Source organism: Gracilinanus agilis, chromosome 2, assembly GCF_016433145.1.
Source record: "Gracilinanus agilis isolate LMUSP501 chromosome 2, AgileGrace, whole genome shotgun sequence".
Classification (NCBI taxonomy): Eukaryota; Metazoa; Chordata; class Mammalia; order Didelphimorphia; family Didelphidae; genus Gracilinanus; species Gracilinanus agilis.
The window spans coordinates 680,165,186-680,187,813 of record NC_058131.1 but is presented as its reverse complement, the minus strand read 5'-3'; the positions used below and the strand labels follow the sequence as shown (position 1 = coordinate 680,187,813).

The following is a 22,628-nucleotide window of genomic DNA, read 5'->3' as shown; positions in this document are numbered from 1 at the left end:
AATAGGATCCAATGGACGATGTTTCCTAGCCAAATTGCTTCTAAGACATCTGATTCGTGATAATAACAATGGGCTCTAATTTTGTCACTTCCATTCAAGTGTTTTAGGTCAAGCTCCTAGGAAGAGTGCATAGATGGCAAAATAAACAGTTGTCTGTCCCAAATGAAGTACTTTACAAAGATATAGAATTTTATAGATGATATTGTTTCAACTTAGAAAAAGTACACAAGTCATGGCTCTCTATAAATGCTCTTCTCTGAAAGATTTCAGAAGTACAAAGTGAGATATTAAGTATATGTCCTAGACTAGTACTAAATTGAGATGCAAAGCTACAATGTGATATCCTATTAGCAGGGTGTTCAAGGTAGCACATAGGCTGTCATAGGGAGACCTTGCTGGTATTTGTCAATTTATATATTTTAAAAGCATAGATTCAGAGAATAATGCAACTGCACTGTAACACCCTGCTTATTTCTTCAGAATCTAGTTGATTTTATCATATGACCAAATACTCTCTACATGTCCGATTAGTTGTGTATATTATGTAATAATAGGATAAGGACTGGATCAGTTATGAACTTTTGATATTTATACTGTGTGTCTGGTGCATTTGAGAAACATCAAGAGTCCCGTGCTCTCAGGGAGCAAGCTATATTGACTGGGAACCTGGCCCAGAGATTTATGGTGGAAGGTAACTTAAGTGTTATTTAAGCAAAAAGGGTCCTTCAGGGAAGACTTTACAAGAAATACTTGGTCTTTGAACTTAAGAATTCCTTAAGATTTCTTCAGGTTGAAATTTGGGGTGCACTAATAGCATAAATTCTGCAAAAGAAGTCCAAAACTTCTACAAAGGATCCTCATAATTTATACTAGACAAGAAGGATTTGTCCTTGAGGAGTTCATGCGACAGGAACTTCTCTCCTAACAGCTCTATGGTTTAGTAGATTTCTAGGGAGTTAGTAAAGAGACAGGGGCTTAAATTATTTGACCAGGATCCTAAAGAAAGTAACAGATTTTAAGGGTGTTGGCAAACAGGAGTTGAGGAAATTTACCTCTTGTCCTGTTAGCTACTATGAATAGACCAACAGAGTGTAGAGATTCAAGGGAAGAAAAACAAGAGTGGTAATATGTGAATTCTGACGAGGAAAGAATGAATCAAAATAATTGAGGCTTCAAATATTAAGAAGAGAAATTGTGGAGTAACTTGTAGATATTCAGCATGAGGTTTGGTTAAGCATTAATATTGATGTATTTATTGCTTTGGCTCAAGAATTAAGAGAATTGGACCTATAGTCTGTGTTCAGATTCAGCCTCACACATTTCCTTAGCTGTGTGACCTTTTTGGAGTAGTTCAACCTCTATGTCTAAGAGGCAGTGAATAGTGTTAGGCCTGGAGTCAGAAAGACCTGAGTTCATATCCAGCCTCAAACACTTTTAAGTTGTATGATCCTGGGCAGATTACTCTGCATGATAAAAGGATCCACTGAAGAAGGAAATGACAAAACCCATCCAGTATTCTTGCCAAGAAAAACCTGTGGGATAGCTATGGTCCATGGGGTCATGAAGAGTTGGCCATGACTGAACAATAAATTTATTTCTGAGATGCTCTTTGATTTGGGTAAAACTGCCTAAGTTTTAGTTTCAGGGGAAAAAAAGATTTCTCAACAAAAACGAATTTCTTTGTGTTTCTTTATGATCAGAAAGCTATGAGCCTGGTTCCCTTTTGACCTTAAACTACCAAATGGTTTAGAATAAAATATGTAATTCAGTTGTATGTAATTAGCTTACCTTGGATACTATGTAGCCTCTTACTTTCTGTTTTTAGTTCTGTTGAGCAATATATGAATAAATTGATTATATACATTTTGGGTTCCGGCTAACTTAACTTAGTTGTAGCTATGAGTGGGCATCAATTTAAAATTTATAAAAGACAGTACCAGTTATATTTAAAGTCTTGATTTTGTAGAAGTGTTATTGATAAATTGCTTTGATTGGTGTAATTAAATTTCATCATACTATTTCAAAATTTATAATTACATCTCCCTACTTGTCAGTTTATAGCTATAAGCAGAGATTAGCAATTAGGAAATAACGTTTTATTAATTATTAGTATATTCTAGGCAAAGCTCATAGTAAACCGTTTTTGCTTCTTTTTTCTCTAACAGGCGTCTGATCACAGATTCAAAAGTTAAATTAAAGTACCAGCATTTAATAACTAATAGTTTTGTAGAGGTAAGTGGTTTTCTCCTGAAAATTCTTTCCCCCTTCCCCCACCCTTACTATTATTACCATCAGCAAGAAATCTCTCTTAGAGTAAATTGGATTATGGATTTGCCTTTTGAACAATAATTATGTTTAAAGAGCCCTTTCAAAATACTGGAAACCATTTGGGCCTTAACTATCAGATTTTGAAGTTACTAAACCATTTTACCAAAAGTATGGTAGACCTAACTCAGAATTTTGATTAGCAAATCAAATTTGCATTATAAACTTTTTTTTTTTTTAATTCAAGAGTACCTTTTTCAGGTTACATAAAATCATAAAGTCACTGGGAATGCATAATTAGAAAAGAGCATTTCAGCATGATCTCAATGTCTTTTTTTATTGTTATTTAATTATTTTATGGGGCTGATTTTCTCTTTTATTATCCCCTAACTCAGATGCCGACAAAACAATTCCCATTGACTATGACAAATATGTATGTCTCATCCTCCATTTTAAGTCTTGTCACCCCTCTGACAATGAAGAAGTGGATCTTGAGTCCTCTGGACTTGTTACTGCATTAACATTGATGTTCTAAAGCCTTTCATTTTTTTTCTCAATATTATGATGTCATTGCATATAAGTCATTCTAGTTTTATTCAATTCATGCTATATATAAATTCATAGAAATTTTCTTTTTCTTCTGAAACATTACATGATAGCCCAATATTTCACATACTGGTGTTCATTTAGCCATTTGCCAATAGATGGGCATGTTCAATTTCCAGCTTTTGCTTACCACAGAAAAAATAAATATTTTTGTCTGTATAGACAGTTTTCCTTCTATCTCTTGTGGGGGGGTATCAACCTACTATTAAGAAGGTATGCACAATTTAGTGCTTTCTGGAGCATGTTCCAAATTGCTTTTCAGAATGGTTGGGCCAGTTCACAGCTCCAACAGTACATAGTTGGGCCCAAGTTTCCATCTTCTCTTGACATTTATCATTTTCCTCTTTTGTCATCTTTGCCAGTTAGATGGGTTTGAGGTGTTGCACCTAGTTGCTCTAACTTGTAAATCTCTATTAGTTATATGGGGCATTTTTTTCTCATAAGTTTGTAGAATATTTGGATATCTTTGCTATCTCAACATCAAGTTTTGTTTCATTTTTTTGTCTAGTAAGGGTAGAGTTCTGAAAAATATCTTAGTGCTATGTACTTATGAGCAGATCTCTAGACTGGTATGTCATATCTTATCATCTTCCTTAAACAGAGAGAAAGAGAACATGAGTCTCATTTTCCATTTAAAATATCACGTTGGGGGCAGCTAGTAGCCACAGTGGATAAACCGCAAATCCTGGAGTTATGAGGACCTGGAGTCAAATCTGGCCTCAGACACTTCTAGCTGTGTGACCCTAGGCAAGTCACTCAACCCCAATTTCCTAACCCTTGCCACTCTTCTGTCCTAGAATTCATACTAAGGAAGTAAGGGGCTTTGGTTTTCAGTTTTATGTTGGAAAATAGTTGTATAAGGATTTGTGGAGTTATAAGTACTTTTAGGATGGTATAAAAGATGCATTCATCAAATGATTTACAAATAGACTGAGCCAGTTAGAGACCACACACTGGTGATCACTTCATAAAGAACATTCATAAATTCAATTATTTTTTATCAGGTACTTCTTTGTAAGGGTTATTAACTCTGTTCACAATGTCTCTACCAACTATACGTTGAATGGGATTTTGAACTCAAATGTGGCTCACTGAGAACAGGCAGAGAAAACTTCTAAGGTGCCAAGAATGTTAAGCATGGTTTTATGAAAGTGAAACCCAGCGCTCTCACCCTGCCCCCAAGCCATAGAAGTAAGCTGCCATGTTCTTGGGAATGTTCATGCAGAAGAACTTGCCTTCTGAGCTGTATTTGTTCTCTTTCCTTGTTTTCCTATGGGTTTTTTTTTTCTTCTTTTTTTCAGTGCAATCGACTGTTAAAGTGGTGTCCCGCCCCAGACTGTCACCATGTTGTTAAAGTCCAGTATCCTGATGCCAAACCTGTTCGCTGCAAATGTGGGCGTCAGTTTTGGTAAGGAACTTTCTGAATTAAAATTATAGAGTAGCTTTTCTCAAATTATTTAACTCATAGGGGATAGTTTTGTGGTCTTGACTTGTAGGTTCACATGCTTTTTATTTATTTTCTATGTATTCACTAAGCAAGAATTGTTGGGAAAGTTCCATGCTGAATTTGAAGTCTCTTTTTCTACTTGTGTGCTTTGGGGGCACATTCCCTGGCATAAACTAAATGTTGGCCATCTTTTTGTTTAGTAGTCAATAAAACTGGGATTGGGAAGGGCACAGATATGCAGATAAGAAGGCATATAGGTCCAAAACAGATCCAATATAAAAACATAGAGTACCTTATTGACCCCTAGATCAACTTGCTGGTTCTTCTAGTTTGCATAACCCTTCTTACTTTTAAGCACTCTTACATATTTCAAATCCCTATGGTGGTGGTAAGTTAGGTTACATAAGTATTATATCCCTGTTTTATAATCTATAAATAGGCAATAAGGCACATGAGTTAGACATGATTACATAGCTCCTAAGTGTCAGAGGTAGGATTTCAACAATCTCCTGGCTCCATGACTAAATACTCTATATACTATACTACTCTTTCTGGTCCAAAAAAAAGCTTGCTATGTAGTCAAGCCAGGTGTGATTTTTCCTTCTTACCAATGAGGAACCTGGAATCTAGACTGCTTAGGAAGCTGCCTACAGTCATGTGTCTGACTAGTGACTGGCAAAAGCTTCACTCCAAATCCTGGTATTTTATTCTAGTGACTCATTCAGGATTCTTTTTGCTGGACCATTCTGTTCTCCTTTTTTATCATGCCAGGGGCAGCTGGATGGCTCAGTGGATGGCCTAGAGACAGGAGGTCCTAGGTTCAAATTTGGCCTCTGACACTTCCTAGCTGTGTGACCCTGGGCAAGTCACTTAACTCCCAATGCCTAGCCCTCAGTACTGTTCTATCTTGGAATTGATCCCAAGATGGAAGGTGGCAAGGGTTTTACATACATACATACATACATACATACATACATACATACATACATACATACATGCTGCTGTTTTCACATTTCTTCCCCAGAGAGGGCAGTGGAAGTACATTTTCTCTTTCTCTGAAATTAAGTCTAGCACCAAATTTTCTCAACATTGAGTTTTGGGGGTTTTTTTCTATTTACAGTTGTATTTATATTTGTTTTTTCTTCATACTATATTAGTTTATGTCTTTCTATACTTGTGAATTTTTCATATTAATTTCTTACAAAGTAGTAATAATTCCATTCACATTTCACTATATATTTAGCTATTCTCCCAACAATGGGTACCTATATATTTTCTAGTACTTTGCATCATTAGTAAAATATTATTGTAAATATTTTGGTTAATACTGGACCTTTTCTAATCACTTCCTATAATTTTAATTATCTCTGTGCAGGTGATTCTTAAAAATATTTGTCCAGCCTTGTCTGTCTTCTGACTTCTTGTCTCTTCTCACTAACTGCCCGTTAGGTATTTCAGTGGGACGACATCTCAATCTCAACATGACCAAAGCAGACCATTATCTTTTCCCTCAGTACCCCCTTCTGAATTTATCTGTTGAGGGCACAACTATCCTTCTAGTCACCTGGGCTCCCAACCTTGGTCTCACCCTCAGTAGTCTCTGACCCCACACAATCAACATCTAATTTTTGGCATGTCTTTCTCTTCCACTCTCCCTTATGTGTACTCTTCCTTCACTCAACCACATCCCTTGTTGTGGTCTTCATCACTTCTCAACCTTCAGGAGATTACAGTAGCTTACCAGTTGGTCCCCCTAGCCTAAGTTGTCCCCCATTCTTCCCTGGACCCGCCCCCGGTCTATCCTCCACAAAGTGGCTGTTGTCATAGTGCTGAGGGGTAGGCATTGGGAGTTAAGTGACTTGCCCAGGGTCACACAGCGAGGAAGTGTCAGAGGCCGAATTTGAACCTAGGACCTCCTGTCTGTAGGCCTGGCACTCTGTGGATAGATCTGATCATTTCAACCTCCCTTCTACTCAAGTGGATCATTATTGTCTCCAAGGTCAAACAGAGAGCCAAGCCCCTGGCATTTTAGATCCTTCAGCTCCTGGCTACTTCTTACCTCTCTAAGCTTTTTCCATCCTTCTTTCCTCCATATGCTCTGTTTTCCAGCCACACTGGCTCCCTTGCCTCTACCTCCCATCTCAGTACCTGAAGTGTGGGCCATCTCTAATTCTTAGAATTCCTACTTTCAGAATAATTAGACCAATTCACATTGGTCTATAGCATAATATAGCATAATCTCATGCCTTGTCTTCCTATATTTCTGCCAATCGTCATAATTTCTACTTGTTCTCTTCACCAATGTGCTGAGTAGGAGAGATGATAACCTCACTCAGTATTTCAATTTGTTTCTTTTATTAATTTGGAGAATAATCCTTCATATTCATATTCAATCTTTTGAGAACTGTTCATTTTCTTTGGTTATATAGTGGACAGAGGACTAGAGTTGTCAAGAGACCTGACAAATACCTGCTGGTTGTATAGCCCTAAACAAAGACATGCTCTTTTGGGTCCTCATTTTTTGCATTTGCAAAATGAGAGTTAAATGCTCTATAGATGAAAACCTTTATTATTGTAATCTTTTCCATTCCTTTTTTGTTTTTAGTAATGTATGTCTGAGTGGTTACTTAAATCTTGCTTTTCAACGTCATAATCAAAATAATCATTTTATTTTGTTGAGAATTCTTGACCTAACCATCGTTGTAAAAAGGTACCTGATCTTGTTCTCTTAATACTATCTTTATTATACATTCCAGTCATGTATCCATTATGAACTTAACTATACTATGTGTGCATTCTTCTCTTCCCCACCCCACACCCTGTATTGTTTTTAACCTCCTTGACTACTCCTTCCTATATCCATTTCCTGTCTTCACCCAACCCAAAAAGAGGAGCAATCTTTAGAAAGCCCCTAGTTCCTTTCCTTTGACTCTTTACTATTTGATATACCAGATTACACTTTGACCAGATATAACTAGTGTCACATTTTGCAGGGAGTAAATTTCCTTATAGCGGGCAATAGGGTTTATTCATATTTTTAGCAAGGTCACTCCCCTGGGGCCAGTTAAACCTCTTTTTAAGTTTGTTTGTTTTTTTGTTTTGTTTTTGTTTAAGAAAAAAGTTTCTTTAAGGTTCTTTTTAAGAAACTTTTAGGTGGATGAATTTTTGTTGAAGATTCCAAGATGAGGAGCTAGTCTGCAGATTTGTTGGAAGTTAATTTTATATTAATTTTTAAAGGAGCCTTTCTTAAGTCTGTTATGTTACAGTGCAATATTAAGCTGCATCAGTAACTCTTAAAGCTTAGAGTGTCTTACCCTAAGTTAGAGTGAGCTACATACAGAACAGTAGCTCATGTCACTTGAATGGGTTTATAGTCTGGATTTTCCTTTACTGTGCCCTCAGCAAAAAGAAGTAAATGCCACAATTACCTGGAAAAGAATGGTTTCAACTAATCAACACTGCTATGCCCAGATTCCATGTGGACTAAGAATGTCTGTAGGGAAGAAAAATTCAGGCAAACAAAAGAGAATATAAACTCACCATGTAACATTGAATTTCATTCACTTTTGAGATTGTAATGTCTTTATGTCTCTTTGTGTCACTTGTAGCTTTAACTGTGGAGAAAATTGGCACGATCCTGTTAAATGCAAGGTAAGTTTGCTTGATTTAACCTTTGGCCTGACCCAGGATAGTTGTCCAGCTTTGCTGGTATGTTTCTCATTCTGCTATGTTAACAAGACAGTATTTGAATCCTACATCATGAAGGAAAAGTAATAGTTTTGAAGATGACTCTTTAATCAAATATATAACAGCCTGACTTTCTGAACTACAGGATTGAAGGCTTTGGTATGAATCCATATTATTAGTATATAAAATAACATTTCAATATACTTAGAAATTGTCAAATCTTTTCATCTTTGTTACCTACTAGTCATTAAGGAATTGCTTCCTTCACTCATGAATTGTTCTCCAGTAGATTTATTTTCACTTCTAGATCCACCCCTCAGCTTTGAAATCTGATGTAAAGGGTTTAGATTGGGAATCATACTAGCTTGGGAAAGTAGTCTTCTAAATAAAATGAAAAGGCTAGGAATCTAGTTGTCACAACTGTAAATTAATAACCAACCCATACATTTAGGAAGCCATAGTATAGTAGTAGGTGTAAGAGAAGATTTTTGCTAAATTTGCCGTAAGTTAAGCTTCAGGAATTTGGGGTAATGGGGGGGACATGCTAGAATAGCTTCTAGTAGTGAGTTTCCAATCAGAAGGCATAGAATTCCCTGATGATTGATACTTGATGTATTTGTCTTTTTTAACAAAGAATCAAGGGGGGGTGGGGGGGTAATGTTCTATAAATAGTTTACCAAGTTGTCTGTACTGTCTCACAACATTTCCTCCTAATTCTACCCCCAAAAGAAACTTGGGTATTATGCATAATAAAGCCAAGATTCTCTTCAAACGTTTTTAATTTTCTATAATTTTATGTATTAATGTATATCATCCTTTACTTTTTAAGCTCAGTTCTGAAATTTATCAGAAGTAGCACATTATATAGAAATCTTGATATATTGTTAAGTGAGCTGATTCCTAGGAAATGCTCAACATATGTAGTACTTGCTAAGCACAAACCCAGAATTTTCCAATTCCTGAATTTGCATAGTGATGAGATTTGGAATTTAGTTCCCCATCCCCACCCCACCCCCCTTCTGTGTAGTCACCTTTTCAAGACCTAAGATGCAGTTTCCTATTCAGTATGTCTACCTTTACCTTGCCTTACCCCATCACCCCATAAGTGTGGTATATATATATTGGCAAGATTATGTAAGATATGAAAGGTTCATGAAAAGAAAGGCCTTTTAAAAAGTATTCAGTATTTTTTTCCCTGAAACCTTTTATTGTACACTAATAGTTGTTTCCAAACAGTGGTTAAAGAAGTGGATTAAAAAGTGTGATGATGACAGTGAAACCTCCAATTGGATTGCAGCCAACACAAAGGTTTGTATTTTACTTGACTGGCTCTTAATAATTAGTTCTGCCTTCCCTCTGCATTTTGTGGCATTATAGCAAGGACGTTTTTTCTTCATTTATTTATTTATATCTAACCAGAAGTTGGGAACTTAGATTGAAAGTGTGTGGTTTTGCAATGCTAGTTATTCTTTGGTTGCTGTCTCCTTCATAGAAAAAGTGGTCTGTTTCTCATGTATAATCTATGCTGAATTTTTTTGAAGAGATAACACTCAGTTTACCTAGTTAGTGTTTCTTTGTAGCCATTGGACAAGATTAAAGGTCAAAATGGAGACCAGCTACTAAGAAAGATGTCAGGCAAAGGTGAATTGAAGAAAGCAAAACTTTGTTGATGGGACTTAATTGTTTATTTTGTGTTCACCATCATTTCAGAATTTGAGCCAAGTGTGGAACTCTTAACTCCTCAGCATTTAGATGTTTGTGCTTGTTGATTTAGTAAATGGTTTTAATATTCCATAATTTAATTTGTGCATCTAAAAATATCTTAAGTTTAGAATGCACATATTTTTGTGGAAGTTTGTACTTTACTCTTTACCTTAGGAGGACATAAGTTTGGCAAGCAAGAGAATAGCCCCACAGTTGATTTTAAATAAAGCAAGCGTTTTAAATGGGAGGCATGAAAAGCTTGTATCTTTTCTTGGTAGAGTTCCCCCAACAAGTTATACAGGGCTACCATCTAAATTGGACAACTTGATTGGAAAGGAAAATTGGGTAAGGAAAACTTTCTATGGGAATGATTAGTGAACATGTAACAGACAACTAACTCCTCTTTGAGTACATAAGTTGAAAAGGATGCTCCAAGCCTGTCTCTGGTAAAGGATGTTTTCTCCACAAGAATGAAAGCCCTGAGCCTGCACCCCAAATCAAAAACAAGTTTGCCAGCACTTGATTCTTTCACATGATAATGGCAGACTTTCATGGGGTCTTTATGGAACAAGGATTTGTAAGTTATGGGTGTCTAAGATAATTTGCCCAAGTACTACCCTTCTTTTAGTGTAACATTGCTAGTTTATGTTATGCTTTCATATGCTCTATTTTGTCTTCCACATGAAACTTGGGAGAAACAAAAAGCCTTGCTTTATTTGATAATAATCAGTCATTTTATAAATGCTTTTCAAACATCAAATTTAGTTACAACTTTTTTGTCTTAGTGAGTGAAAATACTGCATTGTAGAAATAAACATGATGGTTTCTCTTCACAGGAATGTCCTAAATGCCATGTAACTATTGAAAAGGATGGAGGTTGCAATCACATGGTTTGTCGTAACCAGAACTGTAAAGCAGAGTTTTGCTGGGTGTGTCTTGGTCCCTGGGAACCACATGGATCTGCCTGGTAAGTTATATGAACAAAATGAATAGGAATTAATACTTCTTAAAAAGAGAGAACACTACTGCCACTGAGCTGCTTGAGTGATTTCATCTCAGTTTTCTCAATTTTTAAAATAGGAATTAGAGAGTAGATAATCCATTACTTCTAGAACTAAAATATTTCATTACTATTTATCTTTAGTTGGTGGGTGATTTATTAAACCTTTATTTTGTTTTTAGGTATAATTGCAACCGCTACAATGAGGATGATGCAAAGGCAGCAAGAGATGCCCAGGAGGTAAGTGTGTATCCCTAAAGTTAAGAGTAACTGAAAGGGAAAATTCATTACATCTGCATTAAGGAACCTCTTGCCCCAGAATAGAAAAATTATAAATTGTTGGAAAATTATCTTAGTAATTGATAACTGTTAAAAAAAAAACAATAATAAAATGTAAGGCTTCTTAGTATTTGAAGGAGGAATCTGGTGAGAATCACTGCTTTTATGACCATCCCACTCTGAGTATCACCTGGGACTTATCAACATCAGATTCTCTTTTACACTGCCAGTCTGGGTGCCTAGTATGTTGACATTGTGTAGATCAGAGCATGAAGCTTGCCACTGGATTCTTCTCTTACAAATTTCCATATTGATACATTGTTTGACGGTGTTTAGATTCAAATTAAGTGAGAAATGTGAAAGGGTTATAAAGTAGTTCTCTAGTTAAATGTGAAGTTTTTTTCTAACCAGACTTTTAAGAATTTAAGAATTATTAGTATTTTTCAGCTTAGAAATGCTCTTGGACCTGCCCATTTGTAAAACTTGAAATTAGTCTTCTATGTAGCTAAGGGTTCCAGGGCCTACCAAGGAGAATGTTTCAAAGAACCCTCAAATTGACTAAAAGTTATCCTAACTACAGCAGCTACCTTTTGTTCATATCTATTTTTGTATTTTCACTTTTTAGTGATTTTTCTCGATTTGAGGTTACATTTATCCTTTCAGAGGGGAGGGGAAGATGTCAATACTTAATCTACTAAAATTACTTAATCCTATGTTTATTCCACAGCTGAAAAATGGAACTTGAATAGACATTTACTCCACTTAGTTGTTCAATGTGAATTGTTTAAAATGAATACTGAAAAAATATATGATCCTTGGGTCAAATATTTCATTATTTCTAAATATTCATAACTAACATAATTTGCTAGTTGTTTTCATGTTTTTTGTTTGGTTTTTTTTTTTTTTTTTTAAGAATTTTCATATAGATGAGTATTCATGCCTTAGAAACCATGTCAAGGTCCACACATTTATCTTTGTGCTATCAAGGCTGATACTCACAGGCTCATCCCTCTTGCACAGTCAGGGAAACAGAAGCCAGTTGAGATCAGTGAATTCATCTGCTGCCCTAGGCTCTCAGGAGGGACTCGAGATGCCTGGTTTCTTACCCTCAAGTACAAGTACTTTTTCTTCTGGGCATGCTGTAGCCAAACTTGATCTTGAATGGGGCACAGTTTGCTCTATAGTGACCCTCAGAATTTAGAAGAATAGATAGCCTTCTCACTCCCATCTCTATAGTTTTCAGTTCTTTCCATATGTTAAAGGGACGGGCCAAGAAGACTACTTTTCCCCATTCCCTAATTTCGGGGTGAGTAATGCCATTTAAGGTATAGGCATGGAAGGCAGGCTCGAATCCAGCTCACTCAAGATGGTTGGTTGGCTTTGGGGCATGCTTCATGAAGCAGAGGCCTGTGGTGACTCAGCAATTGTCATTATTAAAGGCCTGCTTCCTCCTTCTCAGACACTGCATTAGGCATTAGGAATCCACAAAGGGGAGAAGAGGCCCAGCTCCTATCAGCTTGCTTAAAGTATCTGTGGGTGCCCTGGATGGAGGGAGAACGGGGGAATGGTTTATACAGTTAATGCATAGTTAATGCATCTGTCAGCAGAGAAGTGCTCCTTAATGCAGTGACCAGTGTGGCACCTACACTGCCTTGTTACAGGGGAGGACCCTTGAGAGGTTTGGGTTTGCTCAGTAAACTTTTTCAGAATTTACCCTTCATTTGATGAGTCCTACTCCCCCCATAAAGAAAGACTTTCCATAGACAAAGTAGGAAAAGGATTGTTCGGTGAAACTATAATCACTGTTCTGGTCTAAAGTGTTCATTTCACATCTGTCCTGCTCATGTTTCCCTCTGAACTTTGTAGCATTGAAGATAATGGGGCCAGCGAGGTGGCTCGGAGTGTGGAGAGCCAGGCCCAGACTAGCACTGTGACCTCAGGCAGGTCCCTTAACCCCAAAGGCCGTCTCCCTTCCTGCTCTCCTGCCGTAGAGCCCATACTTGGTAGATTACTGACACCCACTTGCACTGGGTTTCCTAGCGAGATCTCATGGGCTATCTTCATCCAGGGGAGCACAGTCTGGGCACCTTCCAAGGGCCAGAAAGGTCAGGCCGCTGTGCTCAGCCACACACTCTGTCATTCACAGCGGTCCCGGGCGGCCCTCCAGAGGTACCTGTTCTACTGCAATCGCTACATGAACCACATGCAGAGTCTTCGCTTCGAGCACAAGCTGTATGCTCAGGTGAAGCAGAAGATGGAGGAGATGCAGCAGCACAACATGTCCTGGATTGAGGTGCAGTTTCTGAAGAAAGCAGTGGACGTGCTGTGCCAGTGCCGTGCCACTCTGATGTACACGTACGTCTTCGCCTTCTACCTCAAAAAGAACAACCAGTCCATCATCTTTGAGGTAGGCTGTGCTCCAGCCACACTCTGGGGGTCTGTGGGCGGGCATTGGGGTGGGTCTGAGTCACTGTTTGGGGGGCTCATTTCCAGCCTACTAGAGACCCTGCCTCAGATGGAATATGGAGGAGTTACAATAGACATTATCCTTTAAATGTGTTTGAAAAATTCCAAACTCTTGAGTCTAGAGGCAGGTAACTTTTTCTCTGTCAAAAGGTCTCCCTGGGACCAAATAGCAATGATGGGTAAGTTCATGTTGGGCCCTCTCGGTTGTGAGCAGGCTGCCATGGTTACCAGTGAGGGCTGGGCATTGACACTGAGCTTCTCTGGCACATAAGAGGCATCAGAGTTCTTGGTTCCATATATAAAGAAGATAGATAGACATTCGGATGAATTTTGTTCCTAGAGACCTTTAATCAGATTGTCCTCTGGGGGCAACACTTGAACAGAACCTGTGCAAACTCCCATCTCGGTGCCTCCACATCATTTTTAATGTGCTCTCAACTAAATTCAAGTGGTCGCTACACCTGCTACTCTATATTAGTCATTAATTTTAACTCTGACTCGGCTGTTTTCCCATGGTTTTGGCTCATACCAAGAGTTCTTCAGAAATGAGGTGGTGTGATCTGTTAAATGGTAAATCCCTTGTGGGTAATGCTAATGGCTGTCATTCCTCATCTTTGTTTTCCTCACTCATGTCCCAAGTCCATTAGCACATTTGAGGTGGGTGGATATTTATGGGTCTATGATCACAATTGGTAGGAGCAACTCCATAGAAGCATAGCTGTTTAGGTGCCTGGGGCAGTGAGAGGTCCAATGACTTCCTAACTTACATGCTACAGTGTGTCAGAATCAGAATTAGAACCCAGGTTTTCTGACTCCAAATTTATAATGCTTTTGCACAAAGTTAACTGTAACTAGTTAAATATTGTTCAATTGAATTATCCTAAAGTACTAGATCTAACTCAGGAAAGGACCTTAGAGACCATTTAGTCCAACTCAGTCCATGTGATAGAATTGGAAATCAGATCTGTAGAGGTTAAGGGTCCTGCTCAAATGGCTCACAAGCAATAAGTATGAAAAGCAGAATTTAAACTCAGGCCCTTTGATTTCAGAGCCAATGATGTGTTTTTTTTGTTGTTGTTTGTTTGTTTGTTTGTTTTTTTAAACCCTTAACTTATGGAAGAGTGTTAAGGGTGGGGCCAATGATATTTTGACTACCCCTTGCTTGCTCTTCCCTTTTTGATCAGAGAGACATTTAAAGTCACCAGAAATTTTAAATTTTTGTTATTTGTGGCTTTTTTTTTTTTTTTGGCTATTTATAGATTTATGATTGTACATATATTGTGCCTGGTTTTGTATCTTGTTTTATTTAACTTTGATAGTGTAGTTATTGCCAAATAAAAGAACATAACACTTTCTGTCTTTTGGATCTGTAGTTCTAAGATTTGGAGAAATGTACTCAGAAGTGAATCTATTTTGAGATTACATGGAAAGTATGAAAGGAGTGTTGGGAGAAGTAAAAGACCAACTCAGTCTTAGTTGTAATAGAGGCCTAAGAGTTGTAATTTTAAATAAATGGGATGAAAAAGATTTAACAAACATCTTATAGGCTTGACACTGAGTCTCAGCCTCAAAAAAAAAAATAGGGGCAGCTGGGTAGCTCAGGGGAGTGAGAGTCAGGCCTAGAGACAGGAGGTCCTAGGTTCAAACCCGGCCTCAGCCACTTCCCAGCTGTGTGACCCTGGGCAAGTCACTTGACCCCCATTGCCCACCCTTACCAATCTTCCACCTATGAGACAATACACCGAAGTACAAGGGTTAAAAAAAAAAATAGAACACAATAAAATTCTTTCCTTGGAGGAAATTATAGTCTAGTGACAGAAGCAAAACACCTAAAATATCTTTATTTCCTTCATTGACATGGTGGATATTTTTTTCTCTCTCTCTAACTTGACTTAAAGGTGTTTTCTCTCCTCTTTTCCTCCCTCCCCTAATCCCCACCCCCAATAACAAAGGAAAACAGAGGTTCAGAAGGCCCCTACTCAAAATGTACACTGAATTTTTAATCAGTATATATAACTAGTGAATTCCGATGTAACCTCAGTTGTGTCTAAAATTACATTAAAATTTCCTCTCTAATGAGGAAAAAAAATGCAGACTTGAAACCCTGGGACTTAAGGTCAGAAGGCACACTTGATTTCCCAGAGCAGTGGTGTCAGACCCACTGAAGGGCCCCTACAGCCACATCTTGGTAATGTGTTTTGCCCTCTGGAGTGTTACAGGCCCAGGTTAAAAACCTCTATCCTGGAGCATGAGGAGCAATTGGGTCACAGGAAGTAAGGGAGAAGAACAGATGCAAAAGACCACTGGGGATCTGGAGGCTGAGGAGAGGGCCCTGAAGAAAGCAAAGGAGCAGAGCCTCTGGAAAGGGGGCCAGGGACAAGCCTGGTGCTTTGGGGTAGAACAAACTGAGACCTCTTATTGTTCTTGCAGAATAACCAGGCAGATCTGGAGAACGCCACCGAGGTGCTGTCAGGGTACCTAGAAAGAGATATATCCCAAGACTCACTGCAGGACATAAAGCAGAAAGTTCAAGACAAGTACAGGTGAGATGTTGCTCAGTCATCTTCCACACTTGTTCTAGCAGCGTGTGGTGAGCTATGGGATCCTTGATGCAGAGCAACTTGGGGTCTTTGGAAGATCCAAGATGGCAGCGTTGCCTCTTGGGTAGAGGCAGGGAATTGAGTGCTTTACTCCTTCTTGGAATGGCCACATCGTTCTGGCTCTGACTTGTGGTGGGTAGGAAGGGAAGGGCTTAGCGGCACACATAATAGTGTCAAATGGGATGACTAGGCATGTGATAGGGGGAGATAGGGGCTTCTTGGGACAGGTTGAGGTTTTAATCAAGCCAGACATGTCAGCAGGCAGGTAGAAATGTGAGGCTAGAGCTACTGGTCAAGGGAGAGACAACTTGGGGAGTCTTCCTGTAGACTTGGGAAAGATGAGAGTTGTGTGGATGGAGAGAAGACTGGCCCATTCTGGAGCCATGCTGGAAGAAGAGACAGGAGGAGCCACTCAAGAGGTAACAGGTGGTGTGACGTGTCTGTGGCGTCCATGGGTACCAGGGTGCAAGGGGCCCAAGGTGGCTTTCCAGGTCTTTTGATGTGAGGAAAAATGTATTTCATATCAAGGTGGCATTGAAAGAAAGCCAGAACCCAGAAATTTGAGTTATTAGCAGAAACACCGGGACCTCTGGTTAATGAGATGAGAGAATAAAGGGAAAGGTTTTAGAGGAAATAGAGAGACATGGACAACGGATGAACCTACTGAAGATGCCCGACAGGTGGCAGTTTGGGTAGAGAAGATTCTCACAAGCTTCCTGTGCTAAAAAAAATAGATGGGGAAGCCTGTCAGTAAAGGATCTGGCTGTGATGCTTCTTTTCTCCAGAATGTATTAAGAATGCAGCCTTGTCATTGGTCTCCCTCTTCTCCCCTGCCTTCCCCCACAGATACTGTGAGAGCCGACGGAGGGTTTTATTACAGCATGTGCATGAAGGCTATGAGAAGGACCTGTGGGAGTATATCGAGGACTGAGAAGGGCCCTGCATCCGGTGGACTCGGAAAACTTGCCATCTAGAGTGCTCATGCAATTAAAACAAAAACACAAACAGGAGGCACTAAGCCTGTTCTGACACCGCTGGTCTGTAGTACCGGAATTCTGTTTTGTTAACGGAAAGTTTAAGTAAATTATATTGTAATAAAAAAAGGTAGATAAACCATTGTACAACAGTATTCTAGGCCGCCAACAAGCGTGACAGATGCACTAGAAGCCCTCCGACTTTGACTTGTAATGCAGCTTCATCCTCCCAGCTGGCTCCTCTTTCTTTTCTTTCCCCGTGTGTAATACAGTTCACCCTAAAAGTTTCTTGACACCGCTCTTCATGTCCAGACCAGCCACTTTGTTGTACTTTGGTGAGGGATCTCTTCTCTCCTCCCCCTCCCTTCTCCCCTTCCCCCCTCCCCAGTGCCCGAATGTCCGATGCTGACCCAGCTCTGTGGGGGGAGGGGGGGAGCAAGCAGCAGGGAAGGAACTTTGTACATGACTTTTAAACCCAGAGGACAACACAGTATTTTTCAAAATTGTATATAGCGCATATGCATGGACAAAGCAAGCGTGGCACGTGTTTGCATAATGTTTAATTACAAAATATTTATTCTTTAAAATTCTTCAAGATTATGTCTATTTGCTGTGCATTTTCTTTCAGTTTGCTTCCTTTTCCAGGGTTGGGGGCTGGTGGGTTGGTCTCTCCTCTCCTTCCTGGCTATATTTAAACTGTTTGGTTCCCCTCTGCTGCTGCTGCGGCTTTTCCTATCCACAGCCTGGCCCATCCCCGGTGTGCCATTGCTGGCAGTGGATGCCACACCTGGAATCCCGGCTCCTGGCACAGAGCAGTGAGGACGCTGGGCGGCGCAGGGGGGCCCTTCCTACCTGTCCCACCTCGGGCACTCTGTGCCTACAGCTGAAAGCTTCCTCGATTGGCTGAGGGTCAGACCCGCAGGAAGTCCTTTAGCATCTCCTCTACTTCAGTTTTTAATGCTGCTTAGGAGCCTTTTAAAATGTTAGCTGTGGCTCTCTTCACCCTTCTCGAGAGACCCTCCTATTCCAGCCCCTCCCCCGTAGTATCAAATTTAAATGTTCTTTGCCTTGAAGACTTTTTTAAACCCCAAGCCAAAAAAAAAAAAATGCCACCATTCAGTTCATGAGGAACTGGATTTGAAAAGAAAGGTGGTGAGACTGACTGTCCACACGTGTTGCTGTGGATTCACTTCTAAGGTTAGCAGCCCCGGAGAGCAGAGCCCCAGCTAGTGTCAGTCGGCAGGAATCACTGTTTGCTTTGCCAGCAGGTACAGGGTGGATCCAGGCGGTCCATGGCATCCCCTTTGGGGGATTCTGTCCTCGAGCTGTGCTGACGGGGCTGGCTGGTGTGGCGATTCTGTGAAATGTGTGCACACCTTTAGGCCGTTCCAGGGACTAGGCTGGCTTCCCTAAACTCGTTACCGATTGGAATGAGAAAAGCAGAGGTCTTGGTGGGCAAGATCCATCTGAGCTGTGAGGACCTCTCGTTGTCTCCCTGTAATGTCGCACCCCCGGGGAGCGGTTCATTCCCTGTAACCTCCATGAGGCAACTTTGCCCTGACCATTGCCACAGTATGCTTAGGGACAAAGATCTCTTCCCTGTTAGCTTAAGTGGGTTTTTACACTGTCTGTCTACCCTACAGCTCCTCCTAGGAAAGTCTGTTTTCATGGTCTTGTAAGTGCTCTTTATCACCCAGCTGAAATCAGATTGCATTCATGATTTGTGTGAGGTCCTCCCACTATAGTATTGTATTATGCTGCTTCCTGAAATAAAGCCATCTTACAAGAGCGCATTCCTACACCCTTCCAGCCATCCCTCTCTCGCCACCCGGGTTTCGGATCGGAGTTTTCCCAGAGTTCTTTCCTTGGCTTAGAGTTTCAGCAACCCCTCATATATACTTAGGTTTGGGGTTGAGGAACTTTTTATTTAAATCTCGAAAAAAAGGTTCTTTTCCTGAGATCTTTCTGGGTGCAGCCAGTGTTGCTATATAGATGTATGTGGATCATTTTTAAACTGCTAGAGTTTTGGGGTTTTAGGTTTTTTTTTTTTTTTTTTAACTTTCCAGTTAATTCTGCAGTTCTTAGGTTGGAGCTTTAAAATTTTTCCCCTTCATATCCATTTCTTTGCAACAAGTAACCAAAAACAGTATGTGCTTTGTAATAGCCCCCAACAATGAGAGAGAATTGCTTTTGACACAGACATTCTGATTTCATGTTGGAGGCCTGAGGATGTTGCGTGTGGGTGAATGAATTCAGCAGTTAGTCCGAGTCAGATAGTTCCACTTATTCTGGCTCCTGATTAACAGCTGTCACCATATTTGATGCAATTACCTAGATTTAAAGACTTTCTTGTTGGCTTTAGTGCCTCTAGCTGCTTCCCTGTTTCATCAACCTACAAGCCTTTGTTAGTAGTGGGCTCAGTTCACGTGCAGCACCAGGGTCAATTTTCTTTTTTTTTTTAATGCATGTTTCAGTTGAGCAGCGCACTGAGCAGTAGAAGGGATTTCAATGAAATCCCAACCAGGAGCTCAGGATATAAAGCAAAAATGTTCAGTGGCAGACCCCCAATTCTGTGTAAATTTTTACAACCCAGGTTGTGTGTATGTATATACATACATACATGTTGTATATATGTGTATACGCAGATCCAAGACTGGCTTTTGATTTTCAGAACGGTTGAATCTGTAGTGTTAAATGTAGTTCAACCACTGTTAGAAACTGAAATTAATACAAAGAAGATAAGGGACTTCAATCCCACTTGATGTAACTGAGGTCCTTTTAACTAAAAAAAAAAAACCCATTATAGAGCACTTGGGGGTGGGGGGGGTGGTAAGACAATCAGATTGGTGGATTGATTAAATGCTCCTAACCCTGTAATTTTGTGCATAGAGCACCTTGTGCTGTGGAAATTAATGTTCTTAGATTTTCATTGTAACTGGACTGTTCAGGTTGCCCAGAGGGAAAGAACATTCCTAATTCTAATAAAATAAACTTTTATTTTGTTATTCCATTAGTTATTTATGTTTTGTTTTAATAGTAAAATATTGGTGGCCTAACGGGGCCTTTCTTATATTAATGTGCCTTAGTCCCTCCCTGTTCTGACTTTGTTAACAAGTCAAGAGTAGGTCTATTCTCCAAATTGAACTGAATTGGAATAGGCCTGCCTCCCTCCATCCTTTACAAAGAATTCCAGTATTGAGGTCATCAGAGAAATTTGTAGAACTCTACCTTTTGCCACATCTTGGGAATTCAGCCCCAGCACTGAATATAAGCTGTTAAAATGTCTTAACATGAGTGAGAATTCCAAAAAGTTGCCTCTTGTCTATATCCTTTAAAGTGCACCATGAGTAATTTCCAACTTATCCTCAACACTCCACATAGCTTGTTTAATGACACACATTCTCCATCCCCTTCCTCAAAATGCAGTAAGGTGTGGATGACAATTACATTTGAAAATGAAGTCACTGTGTGGCCTGCAGGGACTTTGGTACAGATTCGCACACCTTTCTCTTGGGGGTTGATGACACTGGTCTAAGCCATCCATAAAATCCTGACACCTGCATCCTCGTTGCCCTTCTGTTTTGATAGACTAGTCCCCAAGAGGAGCGGTGTCCTCCGGGCAGCAGCTTTGTGCTTTCTAAAAGGGTCTCTGGGGGCGTGAGACCTGCCAGTACGCTGGAACCAATAGGACTGCTGTGCCTCGGTCTTCCCTGAAGTGGTCAAAATCTCTGGGAGTCTTCCCTCCTCTAACTGGGTAGCTTTTTTCACTGGCTTTCTCTTCAGCTTTGAAGAGAAGAGTAATAAGCCTTGCTGGTGTGGCAGAGGTTGCTATAACACAATGTGATATGCAGAGTGTGCAAGTCCAGTGCCATTACGGCTAAAGAGTTTTAATTTACAAGAGACAGACTTTTAAGAGATGTTCGACTTGAAATAAATGACTAGTATGAGAGAATTTGTAACACCCTTCCATAAGCAGCATTTTGCTGCTTTCCACATCAAGGTTTTCACTGGATGATCTTTTAGAAACACACTGTGACAGTCTCCCACTTCCTTCTGTTGTTTTGGCCAAATTATTGAAATTCTCTACCTCAGTTGCTCCATTGTAAAATGAGCCGTGAGCCAGATCCTAGAATATCCTTTAACTTCCACAGGCCCTACTAGTCCTTAGAGAAGAAGCTAAGGGACAAGTGTTATGGGCAAAGCCAAACTCAAAAACAACTGGCTTCCCTGGGGTCACTCCATTCCTGCCTTGACTATCAACTGGTTCTTTTAGTGAAAAAGTAGAACACTTTTTCTTTGTGGGGGGAAAAAAAGCCTCAGAAATACACAGTGTTTGGAAATAACCAAACATTCTGAGTCTTGTGATTCTCTAGTGTGAATGAGCAGAACAGATGAGACTTGACCTGTTTTCAACTTTTGTTGGTTTAAAACGATTTTTGGTTTTAGATCTTCATTTCACTAAGCAACAACACTGGGTATAGAATTGGTTCTACTGCATTCCTTTTTCTATTTTTTTTTTTTTAAACCTTCCATCTTAGAATCAATACTGTTGTTTTGGTTCCAAAGCAGAACAGTAAGTGCTAGGCATTGGGAGTAAAGTTATTTGCCCAGAGGCACTTGGGAAGTTTCTGAAAATACATTAGAACCCAGGTCTCCCATCTCCTGGCCTTGCTCCCTATCCTTGGAGCCATCTACCTGCCCCTGTGGCGTTCTTTTATTACTAACACATCCCAGCAATTTAGTTCTTACTATATGCAGGGAACTTGGCCTGAGGTGTGACGAGTACACAGAAAAGTATTGTGAGATCATTTGAGAAGGAAGATAACATTAACTCAAGTCATTGGAGAAAGTTTTCCCCATATTGGGTGACTTCTGAGGCAAACCTTGAAGAGAAGCTTAGAATTCCAAGGAAGAGGAGAAAGGGGCGTTTCTTCCAAACATGCAGGATTGGGAAGCTCTCTTGCAGCAGTGCCTATCACAGCCCATCCTGTGTCTGTTCTCTATTAAACCGTCCACAGCAGATGCACTCCACACTTGGGTTTGCTTCTAGACTTTGTGATGCTATTTGGGTGGTACCAAAGCATCAGCCTACCTCCTGGATGTAAATGTTCCCTGATAACTTTTACGCCCTTCCTACTAGCTTCCACACTAACAAGTTGTCTTCTTGGCTATTCTGTCCATTGATTTTTTCAATGACCTGCAACTTTAAATTCTTCAGACACTAGTATTAAATTGTGGTATAGCCCATTTTTTTAGAAGAAAACTGGGCCGTTGTACCAGTGTGATAAAATGGAAAACCCTGGGCTTCCCACGAGAAGATATATGGGGTTTGAACCCTATAAAGTCACGATCCCCATAAAGATCTACTTTCCTATCACAGAGTGGGTACTTATGCTATGAGTAAACTCTAAGACAGCTCATAGGCATGTCACCTTGTTAGGATTTTAATTTAGTGCTTCCACAGGCTAGAGTTGAGAGTAAAGGAACAAAGAATTGACATGCAAAAAGCGTCCTTCCTATAGATCTCCCATTTCCATTATAGCATCTCAATGATTTCTTCAAATGGGATAACCGTGGCATACTCCTTGGGGCACTTGCTA

At 39.8% G+C, this 22,628-nt stretch overlaps 1 protein-coding gene across 1 annotated transcript in view; it reads left to right on the top strand.

The window, feature by feature from the left end:
- ARIH1 (ariadne RBR E3 ubiquitin protein ligase 1) overlaps window positions 1-20,033 on the top strand; it is an 83,302-nt gene extending 63,269 nt beyond the window's left edge. The window contains exons 6-14 of the mRNA XM_044659129.1: window positions 2,166-2,232; window positions 4,173-4,279; window positions 7,927-7,969; window positions 9,242-9,313; window positions 10,546-10,676; window positions 10,892-10,949; window positions 13,135-13,395; window positions 15,885-15,997; window positions 16,901-20,033. Coding sequence (XP_044515064.1) covers window positions 2,166-2,232; window positions 4,173-4,279; window positions 7,927-7,969; window positions 9,242-9,313; window positions 10,546-10,676; window positions 10,892-10,949; window positions 13,135-13,395; window positions 15,885-15,997; window positions 16,901-16,985 — 937 coding nt within the window. The 3' untranslated portion in view covers window positions 16,986-20,033. The remainder of the gene's footprint in view (window positions 1-2,165; window positions 2,233-4,172; window positions 4,280-7,926; window positions 7,970-9,241; window positions 9,314-10,545; window positions 10,677-10,891; window positions 10,950-13,134; window positions 13,396-15,884; window positions 15,998-16,900) is intronic.
- Window positions 20,034-22,628: the final 2,595 nt, after the last annotated feature.